Genomic DNA, 24,603 nt, shown 5'->3' with positions numbered 1-24,603 from the left:
CTCTTTGCTCTGGACTTTTCCATATGCCTCTGGCTCTTCTCTTATATCGACAGTAAAAACTTTCCGGTTAACCATGGAGTGGTCATGTCATGAGTTTATACACCAGTCCAGACTACTTGGTAAGTTCTAGACATTTAAGAGAGACACTGTCTAAGAAAACAAGGCGGACTCAATTTCCCACTCTGTGTCTTCAGCAATGTGTCAAGGCAACTTGGGAAAGCTCCATCCATCCAGGCCAAACCCATCCTGTTCCCTAAAAGGATACCTCCTGGAGAAATCTAACTTCCTTCTAAGAGGTTCTTAAGTTCATTGCCAGAATTTTAACCCTTCAGAAGCAGAGGCAATTTAAATCCCTGAAAAAAAATTATAAGCGCTTGTGGTGGTTTGAATGAGACATGTCCCCCATAGGCTCACACATTTGAATACTTGGTCCCCAGTTGGGGACCAGTTGGTGGTGCTGTTGGTGACGTTATGGAGCCTTTAGGAGATGGAGCCTTACTGTAAGAAGTATGTCAATGGGGGTGGGCTTTGAGGTTTTATAGCTCAGCCCCACCTCCTATCCTCTCTCTTTCTGCTTCCTGTGTGGGATAAAATGTGATCTCTCTGCTTTCTGGCTGCCAGGTGATCTTCCTGCCCCTGCTGCTATTGCTTCCCCACAACGAGGGACCCCATCGCTCTGGAACTACCAGGCACCAACAAACCCCTCCTTCTCTAAGCTGCTCTTGGTCAGTGTATCTTATTACAGCAATAGAAAATAAACTCACAGTATCCTTCCCAAATCAAAATGCTTCTGGAACAAGAATCTTTTTTCAGACTACAACAGGACCAGGAGCAGGATTCCTTAAGTTCATTACACTTGCAAGGATGTAATAGATGAAGGGAGTCGAAATGTCTAGAAGAGGCTGGTCCTGGAGGATATGAGGAGCCAGGAGTGTGGCTCAGTAGTAGAACACTGGCCTGACATGTATAAAACCCTGGGCTAGATCCTTAACGTGCAGGGGGAATATAAGTGGAGACGGTGATAGTCACAAATCCAGTCACACCTGCCCAGAGGGAGTAGCTGCTGCCCAGTTATAGCCAATTATTCCCATAAAGAGCTAACTCACTGTTGCCGAATGGATCATCTTCCCACCAAAGCAGTAAATCAATTTTTATCATTCTCATTTAACTGAAAACATCAGTGAGGCTTCTTTTTTTTCTTTTTTAAGTCTTGCTGACCCTGCACTTGAGACTTGCAGGCCACCATCCTGCACCTCTGCCCCAGTGAGCACAGGGGCTCATAGTCCCTGTGTGTGCACACAGGCTGCGGATGCCTTCAAGTGCAAGCAGGCATTCCATGCTAAGTTCTGCTACATGGGGATATAAAAAGAAAATTGAAAAAAAATTAAAAACCACACATACAAAAACCAGTCCTTTGATGCTAGGCGGAACATAAGAACCCCATGAGGGCATGTGTAGGGAGGTGGGCCCAAGCACGGGGCCCAGATGGCTTTTATACAAACCATGATCCAAACGCTTATAAATCATCATTGGGTTTCTCGTTCTGCTCAGAAAGGCCTGAGGCACGCTGCACACCCCACCCTACCCCCGCGCCAGCGTCCTGGCATACACCAAGTGCCTCCCTGAGCACCAGGTTAGCAGCTACCCCTCTCAACACTTCAGGACTGGCAGAGATGTGGGAGGAATATCCCCCCTCAGATTTCCCTTGAACATTTACCAGGTTTGGTCTGCAAAACCGCTCATGTCTAGTAGGGAACACAGTGAGCTAAGAGATGAAAACATTCTGTTTATATTTCGAAGCTTTGTTATTGTCATACAACCCGGGGGCCAGTGAGATGGCTCAGCAGGTAAAGCAACTGCCGTAAAGCCTGAAAACCCTGACCTGAGTTTGATCTCTAGAATCTATGCAGTGGAAGGAGAGAACTATACTCTGCAAGTTTGTCCTCTGACTCCATATATGCATCATGGTACAAGTGCATGCGAGCTTTTGTGCATGCACATGTCTGCACACATGCATGTGCACTCACACACACATACATACATACACACACTAAACAATCTTGGGGGATTGTTTGCATGTAAAATGTGATAAGTCTCCTGCAAAGTTTGCTTAAACGTCATGGGAATTACAAGACAGACAGACATACATTAGGACCCAGAAATATATCCACAGAGTAACTGAAGGGTCCCAGAGACCAAGCAACTAGGACTGTAGGAAAGTCACACTAGGGCTGTAGGGAAGCCACAGACAGGTCTGAGGCAGACCCCATCATCTTAGAATGTGCCATGTTCTTTAAGACTGTCTCTCAGAAGAGCACTCGATTAGATCCTATGCTAACCTCAGCAGACATCTGGAAATACTGTCAACTTAAACCATTTGGAACACCCTGATGGGTAGATACTATGCTCAAAAGTATATTTGAGCCGGGCGGTGGTGGCGCACGCCTTTAATCCCAGCACTTGGGAGGCAGAGGCAGGCGGATCTCTGTGAGTTCGAGACCAGCCTGGTCTACAAGAGCTAGTTCCAGGACAGGCTCCAAAACCACAGAGAAACCCTGTCTCGAAAAACCAAAAAAAAAAGTATATTTGAACAGGTACATCCCTGGAGGGGGCTTTCTTTTTTCTTTTCTTTCGTTTTCTGGAAAAAAAAAAATCTCTTTTTGTTTTCAGATAGTCTTGCTACATAGCTCAGTCTGTCCTTGAACTCAAGGCAATCCTCCTGCCTCAACTTCCTGAGGTACTGGAATTACATGTGTGTGCTCAGCTGAGGCTTTTCTCTTGACTCTAAGACAATGTTGGGCAAGGGGGTTGCTAGCTTGGTGGCCTGGGCATCTCATGGGAGCTTATAAATAAAGGTGGTCATCTCTTCCACTCTTCCTAGACCCCTGAGGTAAAAACAACAACAACAACAACAACAACAAAAAACCCAAACAAACAAATCTGCAGGTTTGGGCCCAGAACCTTCCACTTGCCACATTCCTCATACTCACTGAAGTTTGAGAAGCCTTGTTTACGAGGCTTAGCCAAGCCAAAACAACCTGCTACTTTGGTGTCTTTCATACACCTTTTCGACTGTGATGTGAGCCAGGAATGCTATCTCACGGCTATGATGCCAGCGTGGCTTGTGGGCTCCAGACCAGTCAGTTCCACGGTGAAAACCTGTCTCAAAAAAATTAAATAAAAAAAAAACCTAGAGCTAAGTGAAACTGTAAGAAAAGATGTGGAATGGGAGGATTTCTTGACCTACAACCACATGGAAAAAACTTCAAGCATTTTAAAGTATTACAATCAGTTAAAAATCTGCGTCTGCCTCTGAGAAGTCCCCAAGTGGTCAGATCATTCACAGTTTAGCTCTTCCATCTGAGAAACACGAGCTGAACACGTGTAACCTGGACAGCCCAATGCCAGGAGCAAGGCGACGAGATGGAAAACAGGCTACTTGCGAGACAGACCCTTGGAGTTATTTAATAACACATAAAATATGCTAGGTCTCTCATAAAAATGGCTTAAACATCATGTCAATTACAAGACAAACATACGTGAGTTGCGGAGCGTGACCCACCCGAGTTTACGTTTGCAGAAGAACTGTATCCGTCAGCAACAGCTCTGGGAGCTCAGATGAGATGGCGCAGCCTTCCATGGCTGCTCAGAGTCTGAGGTACCTGTGATGCAGGGGCAGGGGTGGGGGGAAGGAATGTGCCAGAAATGGACTGTGACTGTTCTACAGGCCTCCTACCTGCAGCTCCTTCCTCTCCTTCCTCATGTATGCAAACAGGGGAGGCACCTTCCAGAAAAGTCAGCCTTACATGAAAGAGCCTGGCTAGCAGTGGCCAAGAACCCCCAGGACTTCCCTTATGATCTGGTAAGTCACTGTGTTAGCTTCCTGATGCTCCTAATGTTAGGAATATTTTTTAATATTAGCTCCCTGACGACGCAAAAATTCCCAATCAAGCCAAATCAAAACAAGCCAAAATTAAGAAATATTCAGGTTTAATGGGAGATCTGCGCTCTCGGGTGACCCCAGGGGGAAACCGGGAAGCCGTAGGAACGCCACCCCCGGGAGGAAGAAAGGGAGACCACGTGTTCTTCTTTTGGGGGATCACTTAAGTACCCTGGGGAGTGGTCAGGACCTGGCCTGCTGGGATTTGAAGTCCAGACCAGGCCTGGGGGCTGGGATAGATGCGAGGGACTGGGACCTATGCACCTATCAGCGATCGTCACAAGCTTAAGAGCTTTCGACAACACATTACTTTATGTGGGTCAGACGTCCCAAACTGGCCTCGGAGAGGTACGCTCACAAGCTCTGGTCACTTGTGCCGCAGGGCTGTGTCCATTTGAGCAGCCTCCACAGTAGGATGTTTCCCTAGCGCCTCCAAATTCCATGGCTCATGGCCTCTTCCTCTGTCTCCAAAGCCTATTATTTCCTGCCCCTTGAAGGCTCCTGGTGCCCACCCCAGGTCTGCCCAGATAACTCTCTCACGTTACAGTCCTTAGCCTGCAAAACAGCATGTGCACAGGTCATAGGGATCAGGATGCCACGTTGATGTGGGGTCCTTGCTCAGCCTTCCTTTACTGGGTACCTATTTTCTGAGCATGGAGAAATGCCTTGTTGCACAGATCAATAGGGAGTGGGGAGGTGGCATGTCCTGGGGACATCCATCTGATGCACACTTGATATGAGCCCCTTACACCAGCCCCTTCTCCCCTGACAGCCTGCCTACGGCTTCCATTCTCTCTCTGTTATAAGAGTGAAGCCCAGCTCACACACCAAGCAGTCCTGCCCATTACAGTTAATGCTCGTCTTTCTTTGCCCTGACTTTCCTTCCCACTGAATAATTTCCCATCCTGAGCCTCTGCTTCTGCCTCCATGAAGGGTGTGTTTCCATCGCTGTGTTGCGATCAGTTCCCCTCCTTCTTTGATCACGGTCCATATACAAGGACATGCGATAATGAAGGGATGTGCTGGAGTCAGGCTTCCAGCATGGGAGCCTCAGGGTGCTGGTCATTAGAGCTAGGTGACCTCAGACAAGTCATTCAACTGCTGTCTGTCTCAGTTTCCTTCATTATAAAGTGGAAGCAACCATGCCTGCCTCCACAGGATATACGAAAACAGGCAACACAAGGTGTCTACAGCACAGGGTTCAGCACACAGTACGTACAACGTGTATTTCCTGTTTAATACTATATGAAAACAGTAGAACACTAGGAACAATGGTTCTGCGGTGGGAGAGAAGGGAGGGGATGCTCTTTACTGTGACTCTCAGTCAGCCCTGCAGAGCCCCACATCCAAATTCCTCATTAAATGTAATAGAATGAACAAAATAAGCTCCCCATCCCGCAAGCTGTCAGGAGACTATAATGAACCGCAGCATCCGGACAGGGCTCATCTTAGAATGCTGGCTTGTCATCCTTGCCATCTCGGTGTTAGTCTCTGGCAGCATCCCATGGGGATGCTTCAGCATGCTATGAGTTACCTGTCCTGACTAGCGGCATTTCCTAGCCAAGTCTTCTAGATCAATCCAGGAAGAATTAAGGGAAGGAAAATAAGTTTCTAGAACACTGCTGAATTTTCCTGAACTCCTACAAAGAGCTTCCATGCTGATACCCAGCGTGCCCATTGCTGCCTAGTTGAAGGTGATGAGACAGGAATAATACATGGAGACCTCCTACCACAAACACACCCGTGCCAACTCCTTCCTTTGTCTGTCTGTCTGTCTGCCAGACATGTACTGAACATCTGCTGTGTGTCAATCATCTCACCTACAGAGGCTTGGGCAGCTCAGGTGAGAGATACAAATTTCCTAGAAGGATGACTCTGGGGAATATGCACACACAAATATCAGGCACCTAGTTATGTCAACTCTTCTGGAAACAGTTGACCTGAGCATTAGAGCCCTCACTGCCCCAGAGGGGACACACAGAAGGTCACCCTAGGAGACCAGACAATACATATCAAGGTACAAAACCTGACCACTCCCAGCCTTCCTCATACAACTTGAGGTGTCCATCCGTGGAACTAAAGGGGACAGTGACTGGATTCTGGGGGCTTTCTAGTTACTCTCGAGTGTGCAGAAGAAGAATGAAGAGCTAATAGTCTTTTTCAGGAAGCCTGAGCTCAGTTCCCAGCACCAAAGTCAGGAGGCTCACACCCTCCTGTAACTCCAGTTCTAGGAGATTTGACATTTCTGGGCTCCTTGGGCACCTTTGCTCACTCATCCACAAATCTACACACAGACACATACACACAGAAATAAAAACAAACCTTAATGAAATAAAAACAAAACAAAACAAAACCGGAGGCCTAAGGCAAAGAGACAGACATGGACACTGCTACCACCTTTAAAATGTCATAGCACAAACACACGGAGGAATGGCACTGGGTGGGAAACCATGGATGCTGCCTGCCGCTGTTAGTCCTGGCTTCTTCCTATTTTGTTATAAACTCTGAGTGGCCTCTGAGCTTTCCCTTGGTCCTTCACGGTTCTGTAACATGTGTGTGCCCTTAAGGCCACGCAAAAATAGACCCAGGAGCCTGGTGCAGAAGCAACTCAGCTGCCCAAGGATCTCAGACACTCCCAAGACATGCTGCTGGCTTGCTGGCAGCTGCCTGGAGGCCTCCTGGTCACTGTGCCTAGAAATCTGATCTGGTGGCAGATGTCCCTCTCCTGGCCCAGGAGGCCCTGTAGAGAATGAGGTTGAGAGACCTGGCGCCTAGAGGCATCTCAACTAGGGGCCACCTGCCCCTGGCAGCATATGAGTTCTCAGTGACAGGTCACCTCAGGCCTTTCCCAGAAACACCCAGAACCCTCCATCCCTTCCTGGTAACTCCTAGCTAAGCCTGCTGGCCTGTCTCCAGGGTCCATACACATAAAGAATAAGGACTGGTGAGGAGGACAGCACCATTTTTTATTGTGCCCCTTCTCCACATCAGTGAAGATCCCAACTCTTCCTCCTCCTGGGTGAATAACCTGTTCCCCCAAATCTTTGGTTTCCATATGCAAATAAAGATTAAAAATCATCCTTCCACCTTAAAATCATGCTGATCCCTAGTGTTGCCAGACTGATGGAATTTAGAATCACCAGAGAAACAAGGGCATCTGTGTGTGTGTGTGGGGGGGGGGGGCTTCTACACTAGTTTAGGTGAGGTTGGAAGTTTCAACCCAATACGGAGGCACCACTGCATCAGCTGGGGTTCCAGACTGAAGAAAAAGGAGACAGCAAGTTGAGTACCAACATTCATCTTTCCCTGCTTCCTGAATTCAGGAACAGCACGATCCAGATGTCCTAAGCTCCCATCTCTATGCCTTCCCCAAAATGATGAACTGTGTCCTCAAACTTCGAGCCAGGTAAGGTCCCCTGCCTAGCTGCCTCTGTCAGGCATTTGTCATAGCAATGAGAAAAGTAACTCCACAACAGTGTTGAGATCTGTCTGTACACAACTAGGTGGGCTCCTAGCACATGGTACCAGAGCTGTAAATCGATGCTTGTTCACTGAGGTTTTTTTTGTTTTTTTTTTTTTTCTTTCTCACATGATCCAGAGAAGAAAGTGAAAAGCTAAAACTAAGTGGATTAATGGGGCCACACTGTTAAGAAGGCTGGACACTATGCTGAACGTGTGTTTCTGTAAGAACCTGCCTACCTTGACTCAGAGAACTAACAGTATGAGTGATACCCCATGCTCGGCACACAGATCATCTTGTGGAAACTGTAAAGCAATGCTACCAAGCAGGTAGTGTCCTGGTCCTGGTGATCAACAGAAACCAGACCTCAAAGCTTAAATGACATACCCTGGGACAGTGAGTGACCTCAACATGCATGTGCATTGCAACTTTAGGGGTCAGAAGAAACAAGAAGCCCTAATCCAATCACAGAGGAAAGAGATGGGGGAGGACCAGAACTGGCACCTGTTACCTTGGCCCCGAGGCCTGGTGCCACCTTCCTCTTTCCTTGGTTCCATCACTGTGTATCTCCAGGTACTGGCCTTGGAAAAGGTTGGCCAGGGTAGGCCTACTCTAAGCTGTTCACCCCTCTTGTAGCATCAATACTGCTTTTATTACTCGTGAATGGGGGTTCTACACAGAACACTGGGCGGGGGTTCTTCCCATGGAGCTTGGAGAAGTCCTGCCATCCCCTCATCTATACCAAAGTGCAGACTCTGTTTTGGCAACCTGGGTATTAGCATTTTCCAGAGGGCAGAGTCAGGAGCAGAGTCTAAGAAGGGGGAGGGATTTAGGTTAGCCTATGGTCTCTAGAGCCCCAAGAGGACAATGGGCCAACCTCTGGGATCCACATTCTATTAAGCGATATGCAAAATTCTGGGTCTCTACCACTTAAGAATGTTTCAAGAGTTCTACATCCTTAAAGACATGAGCCACTAAAATGATGGCATCAGCATCATCACCATGGAAACTGCCAAGGAGACAGGGAGATCACCTGTCAGCTGCAAGAAAGTGAACTAAGGAAGGATGTTTACCCAGTACTCTAACAGCCCATGGAGCAAACACTGTTTATTTTAGTGTATTTTACCATTTTAATTATTATCAACTATCAGGATATTCATGGCCCCATTAGTTCACACACAAAAAAACTTTATGAGCTGTGTGCTATTATCATTCCCACTTCAGAGGACAGGAAACTGGAGGCTTCAAAGATTAAACGATTAGTCCCAGGGCACAGAACAGCAGGAAGGAGCTGAATCTGGCCTGGCTCGCACCCCAGGCAGTCCTTGGTCTGGGTAAGGAGAAAGCCAGGGATCCACAGAGGGGCGAGTGGGCAGTTGGAAAGGTGGTCTGACTGGAGGGAAAAGCAGGCCTGAGTTCCCTTTCTAAAAGGTCCATCTCCATGCCTCCCCCAAAGGAGGACAGAAAGCCACATTGCTTAAAATAATGATTAAAAGAGAAAACCACAGCCTGCCACTGACTAGTCTAAGGCTCCACAGGGAACAGAGCCCAGAGATCTCATGGGGACCAAGTTATAAGCGAGAAGAAGAACCCAGTGGCTGCTCAGCACCCCCTGGCTGAGCTCCAAGCAATGTTTTTTCTTCCAAACTAACACTTAATTCTGCTGAACAAATCATCTGAAAACCAAAGAGATGCCCCCTTTGTTGCTATGGCAACATCATACAGCCAAAACATTTCGGCCAGCTTTGATGCACACACAAGCTTACTTAAGGGTCAATGGGATATGTTTGGTGGGGGGAAGGGTACGGGGGCTGGGGCAGGGAATGATGTTTCTGGAGATCTATGTCCAAGGATTTGGCCCCAAAAGCTTCAAAGCCAGACTGAAATAAGCTAACAGACTCCATAAAAACAAGATGAGGTCAGGTTTGCTTTGGAAAAGTGAAGCCCTCGCTTTATCAATGATGTCAAGAGCTGGGCACTGAGGGTCATGGATGCTGATGGGTGAGCATCAGGCTGTGTCCTGGGGACAGTACTGACTGATCTGGCACCTATGCTTCTACCTGCCAAGGGCAGCGCCACGGCAGCCACAGCCAACCAGGAATGGAAGGGCTTATAACCAAACACCACCCAGACACATGCTGATGCTGATGGGAGAAGTCAATGATTCCTTCCTGCTAGGCTGAACTGCCATTCAGCTGAAGGTCTTGGATCTTTTCCTTCAGAAAGCTTTACTTGGGGCTGCCCCAGATGGAGCAATCTGGAGGTGGAAAAAGAAGCAGGCTTATCCCAGGTCTAAGCAGTCCTCCATGTCTGTGAGATCCACCATACTTTGGTCTTTTCCAGGCTCCACCCGTCACCACGGGCACAACAGGGCAAGGGCAGGCACTGCAGAACAGCCAGAAGGGCTGGCAACTACTGCAGCCTTCCCAGGTACCTGCCTTAGAAACGAATGCCCTGGGGTGGGATGGGCTAGAGTCCTGGTGTTTTGTTCCCTTGCCCATTCATCTGACTGTCCCGTGGGTTAAGACCACATCTGGCTGTTTGCTATTCTCCTGGCTTAGTTCAGGGCTTGGCACCAGGAGACATTCTGTGACTGTTGGCGGACAGACAGGCCAATAGGAGGCAATGCTATGTCCCTTTTGTCTACATGCTTCTACCCCTGGAATCCCAGCCCATTTTCTAGTGTTCTCACTTCTCCGTGCTTTAAAAGGAGAGCGGGACTCAAAGCAGGCTCCGAGTGTGGTTAGAGAGGAAACTAGAGCTCCTGGCCAGCCTGTGGGAGAGCCCTGGAAGGGAGGGAAAGTGGCCTCTCTTCCAGGTTTGTTCTTCCTAAAGCTCACTGACCAGCTGATGTGTTAGCCTCCTCTTGGAGCAGTTGCTTTTCCTTAGTTCCTGTGCTAAAGGCTCCTGGTGGATATTCCTTTTCTATATTTTCAAGGGAGTCACTCACCCTCCCTGTAGGATAGCCTTATAAAGTCTCATCTCACGGTGTGTAATTTTCTCTCTACCAAAACAACAGCAAAAGGTCACTGCTGATTGCCCTAAATAATGTGTGCCGGGCAATGGTGATGTCCACCATTAATCCCAGCACTTGGGGGGCAGAGGCAAGCAGATCTCCGTGAGTTTGAAGCCAGCTTGGTCTACAGGGCAAGTTCCAGGAAAGCCAGGGCAACACAGAGAAATCCTCTCTCCAAAAACCAAAAAACAAACCAAAACCAAAAAACCTACCCACAGAATGATAAGAATGAAGACTATGATGATGATGACTGACAGGGAGATTAGCTTTTTAGGAACCTAGAGATGGTGGCTGGCATACTCTCAAAGTATATTTGACAGGAGTACAGATATTTCAACTGTGTGAACGTTTACACAGACGCCATGCACCCACACATGCATGCATGCACACACAGTCAGTCAAAGCAACACCTCTCTTCCTAAGTGACCCGGTAGCCCTGTCTCATGTATTTCTCATTGTTTTATGTCACTGTAAAGGACAACATCCTTGATGTACATATCAGCATCCTCCTCATCTTCAACAGAGCAGAATGGCTACCATATCCATTCTTCACATTCCGAGACTCACATCATCTTTGCTAGACCCTTCTCTGCTACGTTTGCTGTCAGACTTTGTCTGTGTTCCCACTCCAGACTGTAACCAATTATCACAGGCAATTATAGAATTTTATAATGCTGTTCTAAAAAAGAAAAAAAGCCACACTGCCCCTCTCCAAGTACTAACATAGCTGAGGGGAAGCCACAGGACTGCCTAGCTGCTGTGATAGTATTTATAACAAACACATTTGCAGATAAAAATAAATTTTCACAGAAGAGTCTGAGATGGTGATATTTTCGAAGCTTGAAAGTAGACTTTAACGACAAGCAGCATCTCCAATAAACAGTGCAGAAAATACATTTGTGCCAAATAAAATAAAAGGCTGCCTACCTTCAAATGTCAGCTCTACACACATGACAACGAGCTAGGACCAATGTGCTGATATCTGTCATAGAAGGAAGGAATGCCTCTCTTTCATGAAGATAGCCCTGTGTATGGAAAATGCTTGCACTGAAATTAAGTCTTCTAGTGTCCAAAATGTTTCAATTATTAATACACTAGACAGCTGCAGGAGCGCTAGTAAAAATAGCAGCCAAGGCTTCCCAAGAGTCAGAACAGTTCTCAGAGTTCTGTCTGGGGATTTTCCTACATAAGGAATGGCTGGTCTGTGGATCAAACAAAAAGAGACAAGGCCTCCTGGGGCTCACCCAAGAGAAACTTGCTTCAGAATGTAAAATGGAAAATCACACTCCAAGACACACACACACACACACACACACACACACACACACACACACACACCTTTATAATAAAAAGAGGCTTGGTGCATTTTAAAAAGTTGTCTAGAAAGGCTACCTTCTGTCGAACTCTTCAGAACACAAACATGTCAGAAAATTAAAGAGAGCTCCAGATATGTCAGGCCCTCTGGAATCTCTGTGACACCTGTCAAGCACTGGGGAGTCGGGTGGCGATGGAAACTGATTTTACGCCCTTCTTTACATTTCTGGAAGCGAATCCGTGTCCAGGTTTTCAGACATTCTACCAGGCTCTGGCAAGACGCATTCTCTGAGTGAAGCAATCCGTGTTCCCACATCACAGGACCCCATTCTCCCAACAAGTGACAGAGAGGAATTCAAAGACTTGGCAACACGAGGAAAGAACACACCAGACTAGCTAGTTTTTGCATTTTTAAAGCCTAAATGCATCTCACTAGCGAGGATGTCGCTAGTCAAGGTTGCTGAGCCACCGTTCACTTATCGCTGGCCACCACAGTGCAGACTTCAGTCCTTCTCACTTTTACAGGCGACCAGACCACATGTCCCACACTGATCCGTAAGATCCCACCAGCCCATCTGAATCTCTGCACCCCACAGAGGCAGAAATGGCCACAGATCTTTAAGCCATAGAGTGTCCATCGTCTGAGCATGCATGTGTATGATTTATTTCCAATATAAAAGACGTTTCATTTTTGCAGCCTGGCCATCTCTATACAGGTGCCACTGCCATTTTTCATAAATGCCAACAACGAATGTGTCAGAAGCAGAAAGCGCAGCTACTTGGGGGTGGCTGACGGTGAATTAGCACAACCCCATGGAGCGGAGCTTCTGGTGTGAATGTTTTTCAAGCTGGTCAGGTCTCTCAGAGTCACAGCTTGCTAGCCTTACACAAACACTACCGATGGACCCACTCCACTTACCATTTGCGATCTGTTCTTTGGACAGCCATTGATGTCTTCAATCTTGTCGTTCGCTGTAAAGGGAAACACAAGTTAGCAAAACAAACAGCAGAGACACATTCGGGAATGACTGTCAGAACGCCTGAGTCTAAGCAAGTCCTAAGGCCCACACTAGGGTCTGCCCGATCAAGGCTGTGTGTGAAATGCGGAGCCGCATCGAGCAAGCCTGGAGACTTACTCATCAAGCTGCCATCCTCCGGGGACAGCTGGGGCAAGGTCATCACCGCTTCAAGTAGAGACAACTGCACTGACATGAGGGGACATTGTGGCAAGGCCTGACCTGGGAAACCGTTAGTTGCGATTGCTCAGCAGACTACAAAGACACCAATTTAACAAGGACAGGATGGTTCTGAGAGGACTGGACCACTTCTGATTCAGCAGGTGGGGGACAGAAGCCAAATGAAAGCTGCTCAGAGCAGCTGTAACCACGAGTACCAGTGTTGCTTTGGCTGTCCTGACATCATGCAGTGGAGACAATTGAGGAAATGGACAGGGTGAGACCCCAGAGCACCTTGACCAAGATCACACAGCAAATCAGGGTGCACAAAGGGAAAATAGAAAGAAAGGGGGTGCATGGAGTAAACAGAAACCAAGTACTAATGAGGAAGGAAGAGCCACCTTCCTGCAGTGAATACAGTTTACCACACAGCAGTAGGTATTCCCAGGAAATACAACCGGGGTATCTGCAGAGAGAGGTCAGTGGGAGCAGCAGGAGAAAGCTACTGATGCTGCTTGTTTGCATCAGCTCGAGTTCCTCAGCCATGTTGCTCAACCTCTCAAGGCCATATACTCCTTCTCTACGTATAGAAGATAATATCACCTACTTTAAGAGGAGCAATGAAAATGTGATGGCAGGGTACGGGTGAAACAGCAAAGTGCTTGGCACATAGTAGGTGCTTTGTATATGATAGCAGGGCACCGGTGAAACAGCACAGTGCCTGGCACATAGTAGGTGCTTTGTATGTGATGGCAAGGCACTGGCGAAGCAGCACAGCACCTGGCACATAGTAGGTGCTTTGTATATCATAGCAGGGCACCAGTGAAACAGCACACTGCCTGGCACATAGTAGGTGCTTTGTATGTGATGGCAGGGCACTGGCGAAGCAGCACAGCACCTGGCACATAGTAGGTGCTTTGTATATCATAGCAGGGCACTGGTAAAACAGCACAGTACCTGGCACATAGTAGGTGCTTTGTGTAGCGTTAGTTTCATTCTAGTCTTATCTTGATGACACCATGTGGGGTAGGCTTAGACACTCAGCTGGCTAGAGTTTCACATTGGAATAAGCCCCCATTCTTGTGCCCTAAGCCCCCATATCACTGGAGGACAACATACACTGGGGTCTCTGCTCTCCAGCACTTAGTGCTGGCCTCACCCAATCTTATTGATCTCACACGGAACACCCCATTTTCTTGTCTCCCCAACCCAGACTTTGAGAGCTGGGCAGACTTGCCAAGGCTACATCTCACATTGTCTCAGAGCTCAAAAATGCCTACAAATCCAATTCCTCCCCAATTCCCTCATATTTCTCATCAGACTATTACGAATATAATAGCCATAACTTCCATAGCAAGGAAAGACTAAAAGCCATCTAAAAAGGATAATGGCATCAGAGCCCTGAAGGCTTCAGAATTAGCCCCCCAGCAGCTCAGATTATACTTAGGTTTCTTCTTGTCTTCTAGCTCAAGAGAGAATCCCAGAGACAGAAAGCAAGCTAGGGGCACGAGCCAGCCTGGTTAATACAGATTTGCTTGATTCATGCATGCCAAAATGATTAGATGTGCAGGGTGGCGACCCACCAGGGGAATATCAATCTTCAGAGACAGAGTCGAGGATTTTCAACTCTGCTTAAAGTCAGGACGCAAAGGAGTTTTCGAGAGCCTTAAGACTAAAGGAATATCAAGGAAAGATCAACAGTACCCAGCTGGCTGGGCACGGGACTCAGTAGAAGAGGACTTGCCTAGCAAGCACAAGACATTGTGTCAATCACTAGTGGAAGGAAAGGGAGAAAGGGAAGGAGCTGGTCAATGAGTAGAATGACATTTGCTCTTTAGTTCATGAGAAAACACAAGTATCCAGAACAGGTTGCTGCCATATGAACCCCATAAGAAGAGAGATTCCCACCTGCATTGTTTCCTACAACAATCTCAGGGCTTGGGGCAGTGCCTAGCATAGTAGTCATTCAGTAAATACTTGTCAAACGGAATGAAGATGTGAGTATTCGGAACATCTCAAGGAAGCAAGGCTTTGCTGCGGATTTGGAGGCAGCTGCCCCTTTGTTGGGAAATACAGATGGGCATACTGAAGATAGGAAAATAACCGAATACTCTCAACAGATGGCATTCCTTCACACATGGGAAATTAGGGCAAGCACAGAGGCTGACCACAGTTAGCTTTCCAACGTTAGAGTTCATGTGTTGGTCCTGGTGGATCGACGGCCACGGCATCTCCACTGTATGCTTGCGACACCCGAGTTGTAAACCACTGCCCGATAAGTGTGCCTGATTCACGTCCATTTCACTGGGTTCTGATCAGAACCCACGTAACTGCCTCATCAGAGAGCAGGATGGGTACCTGGGAGGCTAAAGAGTTGCTTCGGGAATGAGTGGTAAGGATCCTGTTCAATGGAAATGAGTTTGGTCTAACGACTCCTCTAATTCTCACTGGCAGTCTGTCACATAAATGTACTCACTCCGTCTGTGAATTCAAACATCACAGCTCCTGTAACCCAATACTGCCATTCACAACAGCACAAACAAACCCACGGGGTGCAGCCTACTTATCAGCACTCAGAGAGTTCGCACAAAGATGCAAGTCAGAAGGCTGAGCCAAACTCAAATACTTCAAAGAGCAAGATTAAGTCTTGGGCCACCTAGTTTCTATTTTTATATAATTTAAATACTTCTTTACTTAAATCCCCAAATATTTCCATGGTTGTCATAAATACTTACAGTGTTAGGAGCAAACGTGGTTTTGTTGGCCCTTCAGAGACAAACACATTAACTTAGGGCAGGGGGGGTCTTTGGTTGGAGCCCCAAATCAGATAATCAGAGGAGCACACACTTGTGTGCAGAGTGCTCAGCCACGAGTAAACTGGCATCTCTGAGAACTATGGTAATGAGCTACTCCAGCATGTTCAAGACGTCCTTAACTCCACTAATGCGGTGAAGACAGCGGCACCAAACCCTGAGCCTGTTGATACCCCTTCAAAGCACACAGCACGTTTTACCAGCTTGTGATCTGACGTTCTGAACATCCCTGGCTACCAACCGACAGCCCAGGCAACAGGGAAGGATGCTACCGGATTACATAGAGCCACACAGCAGGTCACTGACAGAAGGGGGTCATACATTGTCTGGACTTCTGGGGTAGAGGGAGCAGAGGAAACCCCGCATGAGTAAAGACCGGAGTAGACAGCCATGCCAAGGGTTCCAATGCCTCAGTTCCATAGGAGTGGTAAAGTCTTACCCAAGTGAGGTTCGCAAGGGATGGCAAAGTTTTCCTCACTGGTCCCGATGTGAATGTTTGTGAGAGCCTGTGAGATTGTCCTGTTTCTAAGGCGCAGGTCCCCACTTGACTCCCCTTCTAACTCATTACCCCCATCCTTTCCTCATTCATCCATTTTCTCTCTCCTTCTCTCCCTCCAGGTCTTTCTGGTGTCTCCCCAGAGTGACAGCAAAGTAAACAGATGAAGGGCTCCCACCTTTTCCATTGACTCACCCAGCTTTCCTGGCCACGGCCAGTGTCTGGGCACGGCAGGTAACGAACACGCAGCACATGACTCAGGATGCTCATGCCAGCAAGACTCTGAGCACCGAGACCCGCCCCTCTGCAACCAAAAGCCAGGTCTTCAACGGCAGCACTTCCTACCATGGTACTGCAACCTGGGGAAGCGAGGGTCACAAACAACCTAGCATTCAGAGTCGGGTATGTGTGTGTGTGGGGGGGGTGCCTGGGACAGATGAAGACTGAGCAACACAGGGAGAAGTGTGAAGGTCCCTCTTGAAGTCTTACATCTCATGGCACTTCAGAAATGGGCTGGTTCTCAGGCTGAAGCTCGGCATGCCCTGGGCTCTACCTGGGGATCTTGTGTGATGCTGCCCTGTTGACACTGCCCCCACCCTCAGCTTCTCCTCATGGGCTCCTCTGCCAGGATGGCCTTCCCTAGCTTATCTATCCATCCATCCATCCATCCATCCATCCATCCATCCATCCATCCATCATCTATCTACTGTTTATCGAGGCAGGGTCTCTCTATATAGCTCTGGTTGTCTTGGAACTTGCTCAGTAGACCAGGTTAGCCTTGAACCTGTCTCTGCCCTGAGAATGCTGGGATTAAAGGCATGTGCCTGGCACTCCCACCTGCTTCTTGCCACCACCATCCCCCACCACCACAGCTAAGCTGAGGTCCATTTTCTCTCTCCCTCCTCCTAGCCTTGTTTTATCTACATAGGAACACATTTTTAAAAATGAGTCTTACTTTATTATCCTTACTTTTGACACTCCTGTTATGCTGCCTAGGTGGTCTTGAACTCCTGGGTTCAGCCAGTGTCTACACCTTAGCCTAGCGTGCAGCTGGTATTCCGCAGGTGTCCTGACAAACTCGGCTTGAATCATTTTAGAGTAAGCAACACAGATCACATCTGGAGCCCCTTGTACTTCGGTATGGATTTCCAAAGAACATGGATATCATCTTCCATGGTATAATCACAAAACTCAGAAAGTTTAGCATTGATACAATGCCAGGACTCCAATTTTGTCAACTGAATAAAGACTGTCCGAGAGGGCATTTTAGCCCCCCCCAGGGCTGCAGGCAGAGAACTCACAGTCCACTTCATGGCTGCGTCTCCTTGGTCTCCTCCATCCTGACAGCGTTTTCTCACTTTGTCTTGCAAGGCCTTGATGCTTTTGGGAAACACAGGCCAGTTTTGCTTTAATATTTATATTTTTTTTAACAGAATGTTCTACAGCTTGGGTTTGTCCATGATATCTTGTGATTAGTTTCACGTGCTCCATCCCAAACTGGAACATAACTGAAGTAAGGTCTACCCTGTTCTTCCCAGGGTACCATATCAGCAGCCAATAACTTCCATCGACCTCTCACCGGGGCTGCCATTCTGATCATGTGGCTGTGATATGGGATGACAACCTCCTCCATAGCAGCTAGGGTTCATCTTGCATGCATCCTTTCTTTGCATGCACCATATAAGATAAAATCTAGGTGCTGTGGAAGAGAGAGAGGCTACTCCCGCCCTCACCAAGCCTTCTCCAGTTTCAGTCCACACTGAGGACTTCATGGGAGGAAGGGCGGTTTATCAGTGGCAGCCTTCTCCTGTATAGTCCAGATCTCTTTTCTCCACTGCTGGGTTTATAGTTAAGTTTCCTACTTATTATCAGCACACAGTCCATATTTTACTCCATTGTTATCATCCACTAGTATCACCAATTCATTCCAGTGCCCAGATCTGACTGTTCTCTGCAGTCCTGGAGTCTAGACGTGGTCCTTAAACACTAAGGAGAGATTCTGCTCAGTGAAAAGACCACTGTGTGAATGCAGGCATCCCCGCCATTACCAAGTCCAGAGACAGAAATTTCATTTCCAGTGTGATTGCATGCAGAAGTGGGCTGATGTGGGGTGATTTAGTTGTGAGAACAAACTCTTCAGGAATGGGATGAGAGAGACCCTTCCAAGACAGGCTCTGAAGAGCCTTACCACCACCACCCCCTCTGCCATGCCAGTCCTAAGTTCTCTCAGTTTTTCCTGAACCTCACTAGGTGCTAACCCCAGATCCAGAGCAGACAAAGCCCAAGACCACAGTAGGTGAAATGATAGTGGTCCTTCTAGTTGTGGCTGGGCAGCCAGAAGAAGAAGTATCAGAAAGAACTGAACTCTGCCAGGTAGTGTGGCACCCGCCTTTAATCCCAGCACCCAGGGGGCAGAAAGGCAGGGGGATCTCAGTGAATTTGAGGCCAGCCTAGTCTAAAGAGTGAGTTCCAGGACAGCCAGGACTATTACACAGAGACACCCTATCTCGACAAACAAAAATGACTCTGGAACATGAACACAGCAGCCCAAGGGTAGCCACTGAAGTCCAGCACAAGTGTGGCCAGTAGGACTCTAATTGTGGAAAACGGCTGTGTGGATATACCCTTGCACGCGTGAGTGTCACATGCAAACACCTCTATATTTTGTCACAATGAGCACATAAAGTGGGGAACACTGACTTCAGAATTCAAGAGGAGGAATGCTGGATAAAGTCTGCACCAAGATCAGAAAGTGGTGTTCCTCCCCTATCAGGAGATTCATTTATAGTGGTGTGGTTTACGTATGAAATTTGCTAGCCTGTGATAGCACACTTTTAATCCCAGCACTGTGGAGGCAGAGGCAGGGGGATCTCCAGGGGTTTCAGGCCAGCCTGGTCTACATAGTGAGTTCCAGGACAGCCAGTGCTGCATAGTAAGACCCTGTCTCAAGAAACAAAACAAAACAAAAAATTTCCCCCACAGGCTCCTGTGTTTGAACACTTGGTCCCCAGCTGGTACATTGTTGGGGAAGGCTGTAGAACTCTTAGGAGGTGCAGCCTTCTTGGAGAAAGTGAGTCACTGGGGGAGAGACTTGAACTTTGTAGTCCAAGACCGCTTTCTGTTCTCCTTTCCTTCCCAAGTATGGATGCAGTGCGAGCTGCCATCCTCCTGTTGCCGCCACCACATCTTGACATGGTGGACTGTATCCTTTGGTAACGGTAAGCCACAACCACCTGCTTCTCCTTCCGGTAGCCTCTGCCCAGTGTTCCATTACAGCAACAAGAAAGCCACAAAGATCACACGCGTTCCAGGAGTTGCTGACACTGGAGGAGACGCGCTGCCTTTCCACTACCCAGCTTGTAGACCTCTGGGCATGCGCAGAGCGCGGCCATGAACCCAGGCATGCGCAGTCTGGAAAACGGCAGTGAGAAAGTACCTGGCCTTCCTGTGGAAGCCCCCCAGCCAGAGCTGCCCTCTTCTGGAGCCTGAGGAGCCCCCAAGGACTGCTGCTACATGGTGAGCATCCTTCACCTGAGACTCTGAAATCCAAACTGCACACCAAAATCCAGAACTTTTGGAGCACCAACCTGATGCAGCGCAGAGAAAGCTCCACACCATTAACCTTTTGTTGCACACACAAAATTATCTATAACACTAAACAAAGCTGTCTTCAAGGTATGTATACAAAGCACCTATGAAACATAAGATGTCTTGCTTAGACTTAAAATATTCCCAACATATCACATGTACATGGAAATGTATTGAAGTCCAAAAATCTGAAATCCAAACATATGTAAACCCAAACCTTGGGATAGGAGAAACTCTTTCAGTCCTAACCTGAGCCTCTGGAACCACAGATCAGTCATCTAGTTCCAAATGAGCCATTCATCTGAATAGACTCAGGAAAGCATCCGATGCTCTTGGGCACTGATAAAACCGATCGCAGTGTTTGGCAAACTGACAGTACACATCCTACCATGAGTCTCTTTTGAGGTGGTGGTAGGCATGACTAATCAACTCTGACACCCGACATCATCTTTCCTTTGCCTACTGTTCTAGACAGCTGCTACGGATTGCTATCCTGGAGCACATCAATTTCACATGTTTCTTATTTGATCTGTAAGTTGCATTTCATGAAACATCCACGAAGAACAGAAAACAAGTGTGACTGACCCACTTTCAAGCCAGAGAATCAGCTGGGGAGATGGCTCAGTCAGTAAGTACCTGACGTGCAAACATAAAACCCTGAGTTCAGATGCCCAGAACCAACGTAAAAAGCCAGACATAGCGGTGCGTGTCTATAACCCCAGCACCGGAGAAGTAGAGACAGGTGGGTCCCCCAACGCTCATTGGCCAGTCAGGCTAGCTGAATTAATAAGTGAGGGGGCAGGACAAAAGTCTCTGTCGTTATGAATATAGAAGAACAGAAGACCAGAGTTTGGTTCCCAGCATCATCAAGCTGGCTTACAATTGCTTTTAACTGCAGTGCCCTCTTCTGGCCTCAGTGAGAATGCACACACTTATGTTAATATGCAAATATGTGTATACACACAAACACAAGTAAAACATGAATCTTCAAGGAGAGTAAATAAAGGTGGAGCGTGATTAGGTAAGGTACCCTATATCGACTTTTGGCCTCCATCCATGCACATGTGCATATACATGTACGCTCACCCTATGTACACACTTACACACCCAGTGTTAACTAATATATACACCAAAACAACAGAGAGAGAGAGAGAGAGAGAGAGAGAGAGAGAGAGAGAGAGAGAAACAGAGGCACCAGAAGCAGAGTGAGGTCCTGCAACCGTGAGGCATGGACTAAGACAAAGAAAGAACCCACCCTCCCTTTCTTCCTTCTTCATTTTCTCCCTTGCTGATGGATGAAACCTGGGAGGGCTCCCAACAGGATCACACGGCACCACCCCGAGATATAACTAAAGGAGGCCAGGTGCCAGCCACAAGCCTGCTGACCTCGAACCCCAGATCAGATACAGGTCACAATTTCAACAAGGATGCAGACGGGTGGTGCAGAGGCCTCCAGTGATGTGAGCCCTGAAGACCCATCTCCACCCCCAAAGATGGCATGTGGTGAGCTGAGGTGCTCAATAAATGGTCATGGAACAGAAGTGAAAGCCGTGTCTGCACCAGATAAGAAGTCTCACACAAGCTCCTCAGCCTCACCGAGCCTCCACCTCCCCAGCAGTAAAGTGGGAAATCTACTACCTACCTCCCAGGAGCAGAGGAATCTACATGAGAAAAGTGTCTTAAAGAATGTGAAGTGTGCAGTAACCAAGAGCAATGCAACAGTTTAGGTGTCCTCCCACCATGCGTACAGGGGATCCATGCCTATACCATCCTCTCCCTGAGTGTGGGCAGGACCTGTAACTCAACCTTACGGAAGAGTCCAACCCACTGGGACAATTGCTCCAGAGACTGGCTTCCCTTGCTTGCCACTGAAGGATTGAAACTCCTGTGTGGCTAGAAGCTCGAAGAGCAGATGCTGGGAGGTTAGGGTGCTCTCCCACTGCAAGTCAGGAAGAAGCCAGGACCCAGAATCCCGCAGTCGCAAGGAAATGAGTTCCATCAGTAATTCAAATAAGCGTGAAAGCAGACCCTTTTCCAGAAAGTTCCTACATGAGGATGTGGCCCTGAACATGCTGTGGCCACAGCCTGACCTAGGTGATGCATGGAAGCCATGAGGCAATAAAGATAAAAGGGTTTTTTTTTTTGTGTGTGTGTGTGTGTGTTGTATATGTTGTGTGTGTGTGTTGTGTATGTGGGGTTAATCTGTTTGTTTGATTTTTCAAGACAAGGTTTCTCTGTGTAGTTCTGGTTGTCCTAGAACTCATTCTGTAGACCAAGCTGGCCTCAAACTCAGAGATCCACCTGCCTCTGCCTCCAGAGCACTGGGATTAAAGGCATGTGCCACCACCACCACCTAAGGCAAGTTGTTTGAAATGGCTGCCTCTGTGACAATTGGTCCAGTGCAGTGGCATTTCATTGGTATTCTAATAAATAAAACTTCCCTGAAGGTCAGAAAAGCAAAACAGCCACCCACTGGCTCTTACCTCAGCCTCAGTCTGAAAATGGCGATCCTGCCTCCAGGAATCTCAGAAAGAGACTGTGACTGAGCGCTGTCTCCTCCTGTTTTATAATCTTCTCTAGTTCTGGGATTAAGGGCGTGCACCACTACCACCTGGTTTCTGTGGCAAACTAGTATGGTTACCGGGATTAAAGGTGTGTGTCACCATCCTTGCCTGGTCTGTAAGGCTGGCCAGTGTGGCTCTTTTACTCCTCTGATCTTCAGGCAAGATTTATTTATTAAAATTCAAAAGAAATGCCACTACAGTCCAGAGATCTGGCGGCGGTGGTGGTGGGAGCTCCAATCTCAGAAATGAAGGCTAAGGCAGAGGGGATCCTCTCTCTCTTTCTCTGCCAGTGGCAGTACCCACTTTTAGCTTAGGCCCACTGCCTGTGTTTCTACGGATCTCCCTGCAAAACATTAGCACAGCTTCAACCCTGAAACTCACTTACTTCTCACGGCTGAAGGAAAAGCAGTTTTTTCACAATAGCCAGAGGAGCTGGGGCGCTGTACGTTCCCTGTACCTTCTTCCCTGGCACGAACGGGCTGCCACAACTGATGGTGACAGCAACCGATAATGCTCACTAACAGACCGCCAAGGCTACGACCCTCAGGCAGGACTGCAGACTCAAGGCAGTGCCATGACTGGCATCTACCCACTGATACGCCTGCCCCTGCCGGCTCAGGTCCAAGGCGTGAACATTCCATTCTTCAAGCTCTTTTGCCTTGGTATTAAAACCAGCGACCACCAGCCATCTCTTGAGCTTTAGTCTTTGATTTCTCAGCCCCAATTAGGATAGGCAGGATTAAACAGCCCTGTATTTTCTTTTCCTTTTTGAAGTATGCCCAAAGTTTTCCAAAAAGGAATGTGTGAGCTGAGGAAAGGGAGTCAGACAGGAGGCAAACACCAGGTACAGTGTCCCTTTCAAAGCCCCAGTTTTCCCCCTCTGACTTTGGGCATTCTTTGCCCTGAGATAATTCAGGTGATTCTGTGTGATTGTTCTTCTTTGGGGAGCATAGGCTGGCCTCAAACTTACTATGTAGCCAAGAATGGCCTTAAAAGTCTGATCCTGCCTCTACGTGCTAGTTCGTCAAAATGGTATACTGACATGCACCACCGTACTGGGTTGATGCAGTGCTAGGGATGGAACCAGGGGCTTGCAATCTAGTTGAGCATTCTACCAAACAAGCCATACCTCTAGCCCTGCTGAATTTTATCAGAAAGAACAAGCTGGGCTCCACACAATCAGAATCGAAAGAAAACAGAGAGAATGGTCAACATGTGGGGGCAGAGACATCGGGGGTTCCCATTTCCTCAGCCCACTGTACCCTTCTGGACTGTCTTGGCTGTAACCCACTAGCTGTCAAAGGGAAATATGAACTTACCTACAACCTGGATGATCTGGGCCAGGAGAACGCCATCAGTCACATCTTGCTGGAGGTCCTTGATGAGGCGTTTGTGGCCAGATTTGGCGAGGTAATGATTGGCCCAATCAGTGTAGATCTACAAAAAAAAGCACACAGGCAACTTCAGGAATCTGGGCAGAGCCCACGACAGGGTCAGTGGCAACTGCTGGGACCCATGCCTGGGTGCCACAGTCACTGCCCTGCTGGTACTGGCAGCTGGCGAACTCCGGAGCCGCCAGAGCCATTAACATTCAGGGCATTGTGCTGGCGAGGCATTCAGCTAGCTGCAAAAGTCCTGGTCTATTGAGAAGGCTGTGTCAGGGCCTAGGGAAAAGCTAAAGAGAGCATCAAAACATGCAGAGACCTGAATAGGCCAGGGGACAAGGAACTAACGGTTTGTCCCAGACAGCTTTGAGACACTGCAGCGCTGAACACAAGCGGGGCCTCTCCCATCCCTTCTCATCTTTTACACTTTATGGAAAAAACGTATGGGGAGGTTACCACCCAATGGGCCTCTTTCAACAGGCCATTTCAGGGCAAGGAGGGCTATTGAGCGAGCAGAGTTCCCAGGAGTCTGGCTCCCTTGTGAAGCAGCCAAGAAGGAAAGACAGAGTACTGCCATCACACACGTGTAACAGAGCTAACTGTGGCCTCGCCATCACTGAAGATTTAGCCAGGCTAATTCAAAGCCAGCAACCATTTTTACTGTCGTGATTCTACAGATAAGACCCAGCCACTTCCAATACCTGCTGTGGGACCTTCTTTCCCTGGAGAGATAGATGTCAAACCTTATAAAGGACCAACCACAAAAGTATGAATGTACCAGTGTCTAACTTGGAGAACCAGTGAATTTGCTGGGCTTGCTTACAGAACACTGGTGATCTCAAAGCAGCCATG

General features: G+C 48.0%; 1 protein-coding gene across 10 annotated transcripts in view; it reads right to left on the bottom strand.

Annotated features, from left to right (window-relative positions):
* The window catches only part of Nav2 (neuron navigator 2), a 635,485-nt gene that overhangs the window by 217,506 nt on the left and 393,376 nt on the right, over positions 1–24,603 (bottom strand). For all 10 annotated transcript variants that reach the window (XR_009056140.1, XM_057756590.1, XM_057756583.1 and 7 more), the window contains exons 2-3: positions 23,686–23,803; positions 12,650–12,702 (exon numbers count right to left, since the gene is read on the bottom strand). Coding sequence is in view for 9 of the 10 variants with exons in the window: in XM_057756590.1 (XP_057612573.1) it covers positions 12,650–12,702; positions 23,686–23,803 (171 nt within the window). In the remaining variant the exon portion in view is untranslated. The remainder of the gene's footprint in view (positions 1–12,649; positions 12,703–23,685; positions 23,804–24,603) is intronic.

Source organism: Chionomys nivalis, chromosome 23 (assembly GCF_950005125.1).
Source record: "Chionomys nivalis chromosome 23, mChiNiv1.1, whole genome shotgun sequence".
NCBI classification, from domain to species: Eukaryota; Metazoa; Chordata; class Mammalia; order Rodentia; family Cricetidae; genus Chionomys; species Chionomys nivalis.
Note: the sequence above shows the minus strand (reverse complement) of the source record. Positions and strands in the feature narration are given on the sequence as shown.